Raw genomic sequence first — 16,363 nt, 5'->3', positions numbered from 1 at the left:
TCCTAGATTAAAGTGCACTCTGTGTAAGGCTGGCTTCATGCTCTACTTGGGCAGAGACAGTGTGCCAGTCCGGATGTGCTCCCACAAACACACTGCACGGCTCCGCCGCAGCAGTATCCTCGGGCACTGAAACCCAGCCGTGATTTAAAGCCTCTAATTAAGTTGCTAACTGTGAATCTGTGGCAATTCACATTTTCTGCGCGCCCTGAAGCTGGGGAAGTAGCATAGATTTTCTAAAGACGGGGAGGAAGAGGAATGGAAGGGAGAAGATCAGGAACAAAAGTGACTGGTCCTGGTCCTGGATGGAGGTTTTCAAACTGTGGGGCAGTTGCTGCTGATGATATGAAGCACTTTTTCGGTTTTAATCTTTGTTTTGTTTATATTGTTGTGTGTGTTTGTTTGGCGTCTACCTGCCTTAGTCCTGGTTTTCTATTTGTCCACTTTAGGCTTCAGGTTCTTGTCAATGAAAAACAAATTGTGCTCCTTAATGAACATAGAAACAACCAGTGTCTAATGAAAATCACTGTTGAAAACTCTCAAGTACAAAGCTCTCTCTGGGTGAGATTCGCCGTCACACATGTGGCCAGAGGTTTGCCCGCGGCTGCCCGTGAGCTCTCGGATAATGGGACGCTTGGACAAAAGATGAGAAAGACAGACCAAAGGCAGAAAACGCCCAGAGTACGTCCCTTTTAATGTGCAGTTCTTATAATTCACGCTGGCGACGGCCTCCGTGGCCTACATTTTTCTGGGTCGAGTCTGTGGATCTGTCACATTCAGGCCAGGGTTTAGAGCTCTTAAACAAACAGCGGCAAAGCGGAGGAAACGGGGCAATTAGGATTAATGTCCCAAGTTCAAAACCACCAGTGCAGGCTTATGTTTAGTAGTAAGTTTATTTGACTGCTGGGGGTGTTTCTGTGTTTAAGGAGGGATTTTACACTACAGCATATTGACACTTACACACAAAGATGTCCACCAACACTTTTCATTGCTGGGACTGTCAGTATAGTGATATAGAGTATGTTCAGGTGGGGGTACTGTTCCATGGGAGCTATTTAAATGAAGGTGACCCAGCAGTGTATATTCTTTCTTCTAATTTATGTTACATAATTGCATAACAGTCCCTCAGCGCATCAGTTAATGGAGCTGTATTGTGTCGCTGTAAATCACAGCCGTGCCTGTAGTTTTTCAATAGAGATGTTTTTTTTTTGTTAGTGAAGATCTATTCAGCCCATAAATAATGCTTTAGTGCTCTTAATGGAGTTACCAGGTTCGTTTGCTATTCATAAACCTGCCTTGCCGCTTTAATTTTGACCACTGATTGGAAAAGTGGACTTGGGAAGACGGAAACTTCTACAGAAATACGCCTGATGCTTTTCTAGTTCATGTAGTCCTATAGCCTCACCTTGGTTTGTCCTGCTTTGAGCCTTTTTCTCTTGTTATCTGTGGCAGAACTCGCCGCCCTATTTGAACTGGAAGCTGCGTCCAAACCCTGGATTGATTTTATAGCAAATAATTGACCAGTTTATTGTGCTGGTAAATCAGCTTGTATACTCACACTGCTGATCGAAGTTCGGACTTTATTGCAGTCATCTGTTGGCCTAAGTCGGGGCTTGACTACTCTGCCAGTTATGTTTGCACTTGCCAGAATGTAATATCAGACATGTCATTGAGGATTGTTCTGCATGTTTCCGTCTCAATAGTACACGTTTTGTGTTATTTTTACAATTTTTTGTTTACGTTCCCCTGGTCGTGATGCATTTGACTCGGAATCAGCACAAAGCTTGTGAGAGTTAACATTGTTTTTAACCCAAAGATTGCTCAACATTAACTTTTTTTACCTTAATAAATCCTTTCGTAGTCCCTCTGGGGGTAATACAAGTGTTAATAGGATGATTGGGGGGGTCTTTCATCTCCCCTGGTGTCTCAGAAAACTACACTTGAAACTCTCCCTGCCTCTGACCCAGCAGCCCCAACACACACTAATGGAAAACATCTCCCTCGCTGCACTCAGTCGTCTTCAAAATCCCTTTTGGCTATAGCATTTCTGATTTTTACGACATGGTACTGTCCTGACTGTATTGTGTCTACAGCTTTTGGTTTGCTGATGAACATTTCATAAAATGTTGTTATTTGGTTTATCACAATTGGAAGAAGCTAACTGTGGGCTAGTGCCACTTTAGCCGTATTTACAGTCAAGTTTGAGCGGAAAAAAATACCTCCATTGTATAATAGGTCTTTTCTCAGCGTAGTATTTACTCTCACTGACAATGAGTAAAAAAAATATCGCAACATGACATGACGGCTGCAGTGGCGCTTGTAGCCTCTAGGGGCAAAAGTTACATAGTTCTGCTTTAATGTCCAGCTAAAACGTATTCTTGATCCTCACCAACATCTTTAATTAATTTTCAGGTTTTTTCAAGAAGTATTATGCATATTCTAATGTCTAAGAACTTCCTAACCCCATGCTTTATCCCAAGTCATCCGTCTACAAAAAAGAAAAAAAAAAACTCCCTCGACCAATATCTATCTGATGATAAATATACTTTAATGCATCCAGCTGCGCGTGGTGTTTGTCTGTTTTACGCACCGGTCCCTCCCTGCTGGGCGGTGTTGATTCTCTTAAACAGGGATTTAGTGTTGCTCACAGCGGGGCTTCAGATGGATTTCGGAGGAGCGAAGAGAATATAGAAGGTGTGCTATTGCCGTTCTAACACATATTAAGGTGGATTTGTTGTTTATCGCCGCAGTTGTAAAAGATTTGTGGGGGGAAAAAAGGGCCCCAAAGACGGCATCAGAATAAAGATGAAACAGCATTGAGGAAGATCTGCTAGGCGTGTGGTTGCATTTTTAACGTGAGGACATTTTGCTTTCCGGAGTATTTTTGTGATGATTTCAAACTTATAAAGTGCAGCTCGTTCAAAACATCTCTTAATTTGTGCTTAAGGCTTGATTTTATTGAGAAAGTACAAGGAAATATTTACTTTTCCCCAGCTGCTACTGTTTTTTTTTTGTTTTTTTTGCCCCACAGCAAAGTATTTTCATGTGATTTAGGAGATCTTTAAGTTCACTCTAGCACATTACTGTCGGGAACGCAATCCCAGTAAATTATGTGCTCAGGCTGGACGTTCCAATTCATAGCATCAAAGCGTTGAACCTATATGGTCTTTTTTGTTCAAGTTTATTTGTATAGAATGTTTCCTTCACAAGGACAATCCAGTGCTTTACACAGAAAAACAGCTGTAAGGACATCCACAATGGAGAGTACACAGATAAACAGTTCTGTCGATTTACCACAAAAGATAGAAAAAATGTGCATCATTAGTCATAGGCTTTCTTTGAAAATATGTCCTTAGTTTGAATTCAAAGTGTTAATTCATGTCTCGAGGCAGAGATTCTTGTTGGGAAGAAAGCCAACCCTGCTTCACCATGTTATGTCTGTACTTTGTAATCTCTCACAGACCAGAGGTATTTCATCTCGAAGGCCGTTGGGGGTCACGCTGGGAATGCAAAATAAAGAAATACACATCCCAGGTCCAATGCAGCGGGCTGGACCAAAAACGTAACATGGACAAAAAAATACAAAAGATCCGCACAGGCTGCTGTTTCGGGCGTTCAGCTTAAAGGCTCTGAAACACCTGCATAATATACACGTGACTTAATTGGCGTCACCTGACTAAACAATGTCTCAAACGTAACAAAACACAACAAGTCAACTCCAGGACGAACTACATCACTCACTACTCGCGTTTCGGCAAATACTTTGAAAAAACTATTCACAAACATATGCTCATAATTCAAACGGACCTCAATCTAAGAAAATCTTGCATTGTCTTTAATAAGATAAGATAAACCTTTATTGATCTCACAAAGGAGAAATTCACTTGTTACAGTCGGCGCTACTTCACAGTCTTATTGTGCCCATCCATCGATTTTCTTCCGCTTTATCCGGGGCCGGGTCGCGGAGGCAGCAGTCTCAGCAGAGAGGCTCAGACTTCCCGATCCACGCACACCTGGGTTTTCCACGAGGCCTCCTCCCAATAGGACACCTACCGAGGGAGGCGGCCAGGAGGCATCCGAAACAGATGCCCTAGCCACCTCAGCTGGCTCCTTTCGACGTGAAGGAGCAGCGACTCTACTCCGAGCTCCTCCCGGGTTACTGAGCTCCTCACCCGATCTCAAAGGTAGCGCCCAGCCACCCTGCGAAGGAAACTCATTTCGGCCACTTGTATCCGCGATCTTGTCTTTTCGGTCATTACCCAAACCTCATGACCATAGGTGAAAGTGGGAACGTAGATCAGTCGGTAAATCAAGAGCTTTGCCCCCCTGACTCAGCTCCCTCTTCACCACAACAGTCCAATACAGCGACCTCACCGATCTGTGTATCGATCTCAAACTCCATCCGTCCCTCACTCTTGAACAAGACCCCGAGATACTTGATCTCATCCACTTGAGACAAAGACTCTCCACCGACCTGAAGAGGGGAAGCCACCTTTTTCCGGTGGAGAACCATGGCCTCGGATTTGGCTTCTTTAAAAGCAAAACCCAAATCTGAGCAACTTGCTGGTCAGAGCTGACTTACTTTCACTGATTCAACCTCATTTCTCTACAGCAAATCCCACATGGTAACTACAGTTGCAGACACTGTACTCAATGCAACTTTACACGTAAGACCAAACCCTTCAACCACCCAAGAACTGGAAAATCCTATCACATTAAAGGGACTATACGGAGTTTAAAAATGTTAAAATTAAGTATTTTCCTCCCCTACATGTACACAGTTTTCCAGTGCTACATTCGTATAGCAGAAGCAAAATGCTGGTGCTCAGTAAGCATTGTGTTTTGATGAGAAATTTCAATGCTCTAGCCTTAAACCAAATGTTCATCAGTCTGGCATTGAGCGCGGTGTTTTGAAAATGTGCACGAGCAGATAAAAGGTACGGCTGACTGTTTTCTCTCTGCGTCCTCTGCCCCCTGTGTGCACCAGCGCCACTTGTTGCTCCGTTCTCCCATGCGCTGCTCTGCATAGTTAATCTCCCCCCCCGAGCGTCTCTCATCCGTCTTTGTCTTGGATGTGATCGGTCAGTGCCGGTCTCTCAAGGCCCCCTCGCCCCGCTGTCCTTCGCCTCCTCTGCGGATCAGCAGCATCTCGCTCTCAGACATGTGAAGCTTGTTGCTCGGTGACGGCGGCAGATGTGATCGACACTTAACAGATGCCCCCGCCAGTGCCCGCAGCAGGCGCCAGCATTAGTCCTGATCCATCGTGTAACCAAAAGCTACAGCGCAATTTCAGTTCTCTACGGATAAACCTTTATACAATGACTAAGGGATTAGATTTTAGCACTCTCTGCATGCCGTGTTTTATCCATGTCACCAAACCAATGCTGCTTTTCTACCCAGAGAATGCTATTTTTTAATTCTATTACAGTATAGTTCGTAATAGCAAGGATTTGAAGAGTTTTATTCATTTACGATTGATTGTGCAGCCCCACAGTTCTTCTGTCATGTCCAATAAAGCACAGTGATGTGGAGCAAAAACATCGCTCTGGAAATAAACACAGATGAAGTGGCATTCAGTCTAAAAACGCCAACCACAGCTCCCATTATCATCAAGAATGAACCAATCAAACATGTGGACTCCCTTAAATATCTGGGTGCGACGATAGGCTGGTCATGGTCTTGGAAATACCACATTGATTTCATCTGTAGAAAGAATATATTTCCTTGGTCGCCTGCGGTCATTCGGAGCCTCTCGTCAGGTGCTGCTTCTATTGTTCACCTCTGCAGCGTCCCGCAGTACCTTAGCGCTGTGGTACGCCTGCCTTTCTGTCACTGCCACATCTGGACCGAGAGAGTTGATTCAAATCTGCTCAAAGATTGGAGGACAAGTATAAGACTGCGTACCAAAACAACAAATTGCAGCTGGCTATGCTACCTACCCTACCCTACCCTACCCTACACTACCCTACCCTACCCTACCCTACCCTACACTACCCTACCCTACCCTACACTACCCTACCCTACCCTACCCTACACTACCCTACCCTACTCTACACTACCCTACCCTACCCTACCCTACCCTACCCTACCCTACACTACCCTACCCTACCCTACCCTACCCTACCCTACCCTACCTTACACCTACCCTACCTTACACCTACCCTACCTTACACCTACCCTACCCTACCCTACCCTACCTTACCCTACCCTACCCTACCCTACCCTACCTACCCTACCTACTTTAGATGTTTCGATGTGTACATTTGGATCACTGCATGCCAACACTAGATTACATCAAAGACTTACTTTAAGAAGTACTAAGCAATGCATCCTTTTCGTAGTAGTCTCTCTGGGGGTAATACAAGTGTTAATGGGATGATTGGGGGGGATGATCTTTCACCTCCCCCCGGTGTCTCTGGCCAGAAAACCACTCTTGTAACGTTCCCTGCCACCAAGGCGGTGCCCCCAATACACACTAATGGAATCACGAAGGGGAAGCCAACAGGCTAACGGGCAAAGCTAGCTGCGGGCTAGCGCCACTTAAACAGTATTTACAGCCAAGTTTGAGTGACCAACAATGATCTCCATTGTGACACTGGATGTACAATATCCCTCTCTCCCTTTGTCTTTTCTGTCAGTGAAATATTTACTCTCACGGACAATTAATGATTAAAAAAACGTAACATGCTACGACACCTGGAGTGACACTTATGGCCTTTAGGGGCATGAGTTACTTAGTTCTGCTTTAAGCCACCAGGGGTCAAAACAAGATGTTTGCAAATGTGGTGAAAATAGTGTTAACTCCTTCATTCATGCCAAGGAATATTTAAAATATATATATTTTGATAATCATATTAATGCCCTAAAGTTACTGACACATGGATGTTTGGAAGATTGAAGTTGGCTTTTCTATTGTTGGTGATGGTGCTTCCATAGTTATTTACAGATTTGTGTTTTTGTGTTCCAGTGGTATCGGGAGGAACTGGCCCTGGGCGTCCGGAGGCAGCAGCATCCTGGCTGAATATGGAACGCTACATTTGGAGTTCATGCACCTCAGCAAACTGTCAGGAAACCCCGACTTTGCTCAGAAGGTAAATGCCTCCACCTTTTCCTGTTGTACTGAGTGCATCCTAAAATCCCTTTGATCTTTGTCTTTCCTTTCAAAGGTGATGAATATCCGAAAAGTGCTGAACAGACTGGACAAACCGCAAGGGCTGTATCCAAACTACCTGAACCCAAACAGTGGCCAGTGGGGACAACGTGAGTCTTTATGCTAATTTTATGTAAATCTGCACTGTCTGCACTAAGCAACGGCAGTCTTTGTTGATGCCCGGAATGTGTCTCTATGAAATCATTTGGTCTAAATCATTTGGTTTAAACCCTGTACTTTGAGGCTGAAAGGTAAGTCCATTTGCATAACAGTTGAAAATGTCACAAGGCTGTGCTTCTTCACCAGCGCCACTTTGAAATCGTACCAATCTCAAACGGCGTGTCTGGTTTAGCGCTCTTCAGAGTCTTTTAGAGAAAACTTTCTACACCTGTAATTTGGACTGACAGAATCCGCTGCTCCCCGTCAGGTCTGTCATTAAAATCACGATCTCTTTGAAATGTAAGGGACAAGGCCACGAAACGGAAAGTCTGAACATCTGTTTCACTCTCATGGCTTTCCTGGTCTTAGGGATGTTCAATTAATCTAACTCTAATCTCATCTAATTTGAAAGGTTGTTTAGGCTTAGCGTGTGTCTTTTTGTAATCAGCTAGCTCTGTAGTTTAGACCTTTACAAACATGTTCTGAAGTACATGGGATTTGGACTTGAACATAAATAGCAAATCGGATCGGTAGATGTTCTGATGTTTTTTCCCATTTTTTGCCAAATGTTTGCACAATTTTTCCTATTTTTTGCACTTTTTTAATATTATTTTACCCCAATTTTTTTAACTATTTTTCTTTCCTATTTTTGACACAATTGCTCTCAATTTTCCCCAAAATTATTTCCAATTTCTTGACATTGGAGATGAAACCAATTGTGCAGATCTTCCAAACATCATAGTTCTATTTTCTGGTTCTAGACGACAAATAGTATCGGAAAAAGTATCGCTGAGGTATCGGTAAACAAAGTATTGTTAGAGTAGCTGAAGTATAAAAAAAAATGTAAGAGTAGCAACATTTTACTATTAAAACTGCATCAAATAGAAAGTCAGTTAAGGGTCACTATAGTCATCACAATCCTGCGCTCTCCATGTTTGATTTCAACCCTTTTTTCCCCCACATTTTTATTCTGTTTCTTACCATTCACTCAAAAATAATCAGATCTTTCGCAGTTTCCTCTCAGCGTTATTCCACTAATGATAGCTCTCAAACCTTCCATTTCGTTGCATAACCATTACATCCATTCCTGGGGTTCGGGCTTGACTTTCTATTTTCTCTCTGAGATGTAAACATTTTTCTTTCCAGACCTCGATGTTAAAAAGTTTGACACGCTGATTCATGCTTTCAAAGTGTCTCACCCCCTCCCCCGACGCCCGCCTGCAAAATGGATACCGATAGCTCTGTTGCTTTTGTCACTTTCATTATCTCCTCAGACGGCACTATTCTGCAAAACATGACAACTGGGATTACACCCGGCTTTTAGCCACCGCGTTCTCATCCCGAGACCCGAGTCCTGAGTTTTTATACAACTCCGTCACGTGAACGCTTCCCTAAAGGTTGCGCCGTCTCACCTCTGTCATTATAATTTCACATTCAGCATCACGGGTTGAAGAGTCGGATAATGGCTTTCAAATTATAGCCTGTTGCAGCGAGGTGTCAGGCGCAGGTGCGCGCAGGGAAACCACGAGCTCGAGTCAAATGTGGAAGTGAAACAACCGCCGATGCTTGACAGTTATAGAGGAATATTACGGGTGCAATCGAGTCTATTTAAGGTGTTAGTGAGTGCATAGTATGAGCCGTATGTTGATAGGGCATGTACCATGTTCTTCTCTTGGTGCCCTCAACAAACACTGATGACCTTTGGTAAATAAAATAAAATACAAGTATATATTCACTCTTTTAAACGTCTAAATCTTCATCAAAATACACCTGCATTTTTGTTCCCAACAAAAAATAAAAACTGACTTCGTTAGTCAGTGCTTTGGGACTTTATTTTCCCTCATCTGACCGCAGCACACCATCCTCTTTGAAATGTAGGATTATTTGGGGGCAAACTGGAGACGTGTGTTTTTTTTCCATTGCATTTCTTTTTTTAAAGGGGTGTTAAAGCAGTACTAAGTAACTTATTTACCTTAATAAATCCTTTCCGAAGTCCCTGTGGGGGTAATCCAAGTGTTTATGGGATGATTGGAGGGTCTTTCATCTCCCCCTGGTGTCTCTGGCCAGAAAACCATGTTTGCAACTTGACTGCCCCCGGTGCGGAGAAAGCAATACACACTAATGTAATCACGAGGAAGAAGCTAACATGCTAACGGGCAAAGCTAACGGCGGGCTAACGTAACTTTAAACAGTATTTACAGCCAAGTTTGAGTGAAAAAAAATATTTCCGTTGTATAATTGGTTGCACAGTAACCCTCTCTCGCCTTTCCTGTCAGCGTAGTATTTACTCTCCAAGACAATTAATACATTAAAAAATCGTAACTTGCTACTACACCTGCAGTTGCGCTTATGGCCTCTGGGGGAAGAGTTACTTAGTACTGCTTTAATGTTTCCAGTAGGCACTATAGCCTAGAGCAGGGATTCCCAGACTTTCTGGGCCACGATTCCCAAAATCCAGCAACTCTGGGACCCCCCCACTGTGAAATGTATTTAGGATTCATAATAAATTCAGGTGCACAACATTTAACATCTGCTTTGATAGTACCGTATTTTCCGGACTATAAGTCACTCCAGAGTATAAGTCGCAGCAGCCTACCTGGGCATGGAAGCGTAACTGAACCGTTGACAAGCCTCTTCCGGCATTGCGTTGTTCAAGCACCCATTTGCGAACTCCTTCCTCTAGCTGTGGCCATCGCCCCTGGGTTAGGTTTTTTTATTTTCTTCATTGAAGTAAGAGCAACCTTTGCACCAGTCCCTCACAAGTTTCTCGCTCACTCCATACTTTTTTTTCTGCTGCTTGATGACCGTTTTTTAAATCTTCAGTGGTTCAGGAGTAGCAGATACTGGTTGGTACACAAGCCTAGAGCGCCCTCTAGCGGCTGTCGGTGTGAAAATAACAAACATGTGAAACTATATATTTTGATGTATGAATCGTACCTGAGTATAAGTCGCACCCACAGCCAAACTATGAACAAAAAGTGTGACTTATAGTCCGGACAATACGGTAGTTTTGATATTTGGCTCCATTTCACTACTGCTTTCAACTTCAACAAATGAATTGTTATGAATTTTCCAAAATATTGTCTTGAAATCATTTTGCGACCTCCCATCTCAGTGTCTCACACTTTGCCTAGAGCAGTGTTTCCCAACCAGGGGTAATGGGGCCCTGGGGGTATTTACCAGAGGGTCCATGTCGAACGAAAAGTATGAGCATCAGAGTGTTTTAGCTTTTTTTTCCAACTCAACACAATGTCTTTTTATTAATAAATATGTATATGAGTTGATAGCTTTCCAAATATTAAGCTGCACCCTTGAGGTAAGGCAAACAAATGACACCACGGGCATAGGGGTTAAAGCACATGCACTTATGCTGGTCACTGTGACCGGTGCAGTTCTCCGACAGTCGTTCCTCACTCTTTTTCTCCTTTTCATGCTTAAACTATCCTGTCCAATCCAAACTGTGAGTCAAAAAAATAATAATAATGTATTACGGAGGCTTCTTTTATTCAGAATATATTCAAGGACCAAGTAAATTTCTGGTGTTTTTCTTTTAAGAAACAACTGTGAAAGACGGTTAACGTTTCCCAGCTTCAATGGGAGAGTAAGGTTAAAAAATCTATTCATTTGTATGACTATTAGGCTGTTTAGAGTTGGAAATATAAATATCTAATGAATGTTTTTGAGTCATGAGGTAAGGCAATAGCCACAATGAAAGAAGATGACGAGCATAATGTCATTTTCTTTAGATTGATGATTAATTTCTTATGTTTTTGTTATTTACATTGGACATAGTGGTCTTAATACAATTTTCTGCCCACCCTTTTATTCTGGGCCTTTTTGAATTTCTCTAAAACATGTGAATCTTCCCTCAGCTCAACTCCCTGATGGTCTGATTGGCTGAAGTGTTGAATAAGCCTCTGAAAGCACACGAGTAATGGCCAGCATTAGCCAACACTTAAGCACAGACTGTGAATACGTTTTTTTTTTTTTTTAATGCAAATCACGACGCATTCAATTAGGAACAGTGAATGGAGATGACAAGTTTCATAAATATATAGAGAAAGAAAAGTGCCTGCACATTTGAGGCAGAGGTTTTCATCTTGAAGGATTGTGCAGAGTGGAGCCGGGAATGCATTTGTTGAATAAATTATGACCCGCGGATGTTTGCAGCATGATGTTCACAGAAAATATCCCTTACCCTTTGTTTCTTGGAAATGTTTATCTTGCATGAATACATACTTCTAGCTCTGAGCCTCTAATGTCGCCCACTGACACACGTTTAGACATAATATTACACATACTGCGACACTCTCCGGGGGATTTCTGACCAATGATTGACTGATCAAACACAGGCCACTGGCTTTGAAGCAGAAAATAAAAGTGATCCTAAACGTAAGATGTATTAAGCCTCTTCATCACTTGTTCTGAACCGGTTTGAGGATCATTTGATCTGCTTTCCTTTCTTCCTCCCTTAAGTCAAACCGAGCACAGACCAGAACCATTTATTTTTACACAACAGAAAAAGACTAGTGGCAGATTAGATGGGCAAAATTAAGACAGCTCAGGAGAGAATGCAGAAGAGTCCATTGTATTGTCAAATATTGTCAAATGACAACCCATTGTACAATACTTCTTCTTCTTCTCCTCCTCCTCCTCCTCCTCCTCCTCATACCGCCTTTGCTCTGCCCAATCCCGTCAGACCTTGGAAGCTAAGCAGGGAAGGGCCTGGTCAGTACTTGGATGGGAGACCATTTGGTAACACCAGGAAGCCTAGCAAATGTAGTGAGTGGTTGGTGGTGGTCGGAGGGGCCGATGGCGCAGACTGGTTGCCTCTTTTCCGTCAGTCTACCCCAGGGCAGCTGTGGCTACAATAGTAGCTTACCACCACCGAGTATGGAGTGAATGAATAGAGCAATGTAAAGCGTCTTTGAGTGTCCAGAAAAGCGCTATATAAAACCAATGCATTATTATTATTATTCATTCTTCTTCTTCTTCTTCCTCTTCCTCTTCTTCCTCTTCCTCCTCCTCTTCCTCCTCCTCCACCTTTTCTTCCCCCTCGTCTCCTTCTTCCTCCTCGTCTTCTTCTTCCTCCTCGTCTCCTTCTTCTTCTTCCTCCTCTTCTTCTTCTTCCTCTTCTTCTTCCTCCTCTTCCTCTTCCCCCTCCTCCTGTCACTTTTAATAAATTAGCGAGATATGGTATGAGACAAAAGGCAAACTAAGGACTCTTTAGACTGTTCTGATGTCCCGTGAACACAGCCTTTCGTCATGCTTCTTTTGGCAGTGCAGTTTTGTACTAATCCCTTCTATCCGCTGTTCATTGCATGTGTCGTCCCCTCTTTTGCGCCTTTTCCGTGTGCATTACCATCTGCCGTAGGTGGGCAGGCTCGCTCTCACACGCTCCAAACCCTGGGCATGCACCGGCGCCGTCCTCCCCTCTCCTTCAAAATGATGCCGTTTGACATTTAATCTCTGAGCTCCGCAAACAGGGCCGGACTCCCTTAATGACACATGCATATGGATGAGGCTTCAGCTCACCTGTGATAGCAGTCGCGGCGTTTGACAGTGTTTTGTGCCGGCGATGATCAGTCTTGAGTCTTGAACGTTTGTCCCTAATTGCAGATCACGTGTCGGTGGGCGGACTCGGAGACAGCTTCTATGAGTATCTGCTCAAGGCCTGGCTCATGTCGGATAAAACGGACGAGGAAGGAAAGAAGCTGTACTACGACGCGTTACAGGTAATGGACAAAAGCGCGGATGTTAAAGAAGGTCACACATTATGCTTTATTCAGGCTTTTCAAACTGCTTAGCCTTGGTATTTCTTTAGCATACATTAGAATAACCTTTGTGTCTGGAAAATACCCCCAGGAATAAGTGACGATGAATTTTATCATTCATAGAAATTGAGCTGAATTAACACTTTTACATTACCCACTTGCCCATTATTGTGTGCTGTTGAAAAGCCTCCATTTCCCCATACAGTATATAGAACGACATATCAGACAGCTTAGAATTTACCACTTAATGTTAAAATGATCTTATTTTGCTTCTTAAAGCAGAACTACGTAACTTTTTTACCTTAATAAATCCTTTTCGTAGTCCCTCTGAGGGCAATACAATTGTTAATGGGGTGATTGGGAGGTCTTTCATCTCCCCTGGTGTCTTTGGCCAGAAAACCACACTTGCAGCTTTCACTGCCTCCGACCCGGCAGCCCCAAAACACACTAATGGAAAACATCTCCCTCACTGATCTCACTCGTCTACAAACTTTTGACTCGCATTTCTGAGGTTTATGACATGGTACAGGTACAGTAAGTCTGCATTCTGTCTACAGCTTTCGGTTTGTTGATGAACATTTTGCAAAACGTTATTTGGTTTATCAAGATCAGAAGAAGCTAACAGGCTAACGGGCAAAGCTAACTGTGGGCTAGCGCCACTTTAGCAGTGTTTACAGCCAAGTTTGAGCGAGAAAAAAGATCTCCATTGTTTAATTGGGTTGTGGCACAAAGTACAATATCCCTCTCTCCCTTTTGTCAGCGTAGTATTTATTCTCACAGACAATTAATACGTAAACAAATGCTACATGCCAGGACAGCTGCAGTGGCGCTTGTGGCCTCTAGGGGCATGAGTTACTTAGTACTGTTGTTCACACTCATTCCCAACTTTCCAAATCCATTTTTAGTATCCCAGTTGTTGTTGTTCCTTTGCGAGGATGGGTTTATAAGTATGTTTCACATGTCTTTGGGATTCGCAACTTTACAAACTCAGTTATGCATCAACTAGCCTTTCAGCTCTCAATCAATAAAACAACTTTTTTATAATTAGATGTACAGGTCAAAGGATCAGGTCAGGATACAATGTTGTTCTCTCATCAAAAGAAGAATACCTGGAGTTGTGTTACGAGCCGCTAGCGCATGTTCTGTTATGGATCTTCACCTGAGGCTCTTCTTAGCTCTTCTCGATATTTTGCAAAGCTTAATCCTCTAGTCGCAAAGTGAAAACACTCGACGTACTATAGATACAGACAGCATCTCTGGAATCGCCCATATATGGTCATGCTTGAAAACATTGAAACTTCCTCTAATTATTCAAAAACTACTTTAACAAATGCTGAATTATGAATATAGTTTCTACTAAATAAAGATATAAAGACATGGAGAGGAGCAAGGTGGTTCAAAAGCCCATAAATACATAAAAAAAGCGGAAAATGCTAACATGACGCTACATGTTACTACATACACTCGGAGGATCAGGAAGTGAAACCACGGGATATTTTGTTTCAGCCGTTTTAGATCAATATTGAATTTTCTAATCAACAAAGTGTAAGATAGTGATATAGATGTCGACCTCCGCTTTAATGACAACTCATATTTTGTTCCAACGCTTGTGGATAAAAAAAAAAAATGGTATCCTTTGGTATCCTTTGATGTAAAACTCTGGTTATCGATTATCTTTCAACAATCTTGTCTGTAACAAACCCACACTTTTATGGATTTCCAGTATTTGACCTGAGAAATGACCATCCTCTAACAGTGTGTAATTATTAAACCATACACTGTCTCGCTGCATAGATTCTCTCCACAGCATGGCCACAAATCAAAGGCTGTTTGATTATAGTGTCCAGAAAACATGACATGTCTCCCGCCGCGCCTATCCAACCCAGCGGGGGAACCGTATTGGATTTTTGCTCCGCGCTTTTACGCCCCAGTTAAACACCCTCCCGTGCTATACGTTGATAACGGCGTCCTTTTTGATTGCCGTCTCGAGAAGCTGGCAGATTGAAGACAGACGGAGCGTGCAGGGGTTTGAGAACTTATTTGCTGGAAGACAGATGAGACTGAACGAACAGCGCGGCTCCCCTGAAGTGAAGCCGCACATTCGGAGTCGGGCGAAAAGGGCCATAGACGAATGTAAGCAGTGGTGACGGCGCTGGGGCTCAGCTGGAGGAAGCCGGATTGGCTGCTGGTTATGTAACGCAGAGCAACCGAATATGACCCGCCACTTGCTAGGTCTCAAAAGAGGGGGATAAGACGGTGACATTTAGAACACTGTATAGGTTTCAACAATATTTAAAGGTGCATTATGCAACTTTTTATGTGAAGAAAACAGTTTATATTTGTTTGTTTTTGACCTTGTTGTGACACAGCGGCTGTATGAGTGGTCATGACAGTGGTCTTTAGGTCTTTAGCTTCAGGATCAAGTGTTTGGAAGGTTTTCACTGAGGACGGAGCCTCTCACTAGAAAACCTATGGAACAAATGATCCTGGAGCATTGTAGAGACCACTGTGGTGGAAAGTAAAGGCGCCATGCTGACCCCTCATACAGCCGTACGAATGCAGCTTTAAAATCTTCTCCTTCTCCTAACATGCTCGAAATTAGCACGACTGTGAAAACTGTGGCCTCGAGAAGACATTATTATTTCTTTTATTAATGTAATTAAAAAATGTTATGCCCTTTAGCTATTACCGCAGTGATAACTCTTAATTATTCCTGGAATCCATATTACAATAATCAAGATTGTTGGATTGAAACCGGAATTATGTAACTACACAATGGAATAAAGACTAGTAGTATTAATATAAAACCTGCTATGTATGTACTGTGTATATCAGGGGTAGGCAAGTTTGCTTGGTGGAGGGCCGGTTTTCTTCATCGTCAAAAGACCAAGGGCCGATTGAAGCAATTGACTTTCTACATATGCCAGTGTTGTACATCATATACACTGGGAACATTTTCATCTTAAATTAGATCAATTACTTAAAATCGCTTGAATAAATTTGAGTCGGTTTGAACTAAACTAAGATCAGATAAAAACGCTTTTGCCAATCGAACAAATAGACATCCCACTGGAAATCAGACAATTAACTTTTACTGTAAAAAATATTTATTTATCACTTGAAATTATACGAAATAATCTGAATTAAGAAAAAACTTGAACAAAACGTGTTTGTTCCATTGGCAAGAATAGGTTTTATCTGCTCTAAGGCCAGGCCAAATCTACTCAAACTTTAGATTTAATCTCTTAATTCAAGTAGATTTAAGTCATTTCTTCCTTTAGAT

The 16,363-nt window shown here is 42.6% G+C and overlaps 1 protein-coding gene across 1 annotated transcript in view; it reads left to right on the top strand.

Moving 5' to 3' along the window:
* man1a1 (mannosidase, alpha, class 1A, member 1) overlaps window positions 1-16,363 on the top strand; it is a 142,290-nt gene that overhangs the window by 114,393 nt on the left and 11,534 nt on the right. The window contains exons 6-8 of the mRNA XM_079572019.1: window positions 6,965-7,088; window positions 7,164-7,257; window positions 12,926-13,041. Of these exons, the coding sequence (XP_079428145.1) occupies window positions 6,965-7,088; window positions 7,164-7,257; window positions 12,926-13,041 (334 nt within the window). The remainder of the gene's footprint in view (window positions 1-6,964; window positions 7,089-7,163; window positions 7,258-12,925; window positions 13,042-16,363) is intronic.

This window comes from Gobius niger, assembly GCF_951799975.1.
Source record: "Gobius niger genome assembly, chromosome: 15".
NCBI classification, from domain to species: Eukaryota; Metazoa; Chordata; class Actinopteri; order Gobiiformes; family Gobiidae; genus Gobius; species Gobius niger.
Note: the sequence above shows the minus strand (reverse complement) of the source record. Positions and strands in the feature narration are given on the sequence as shown.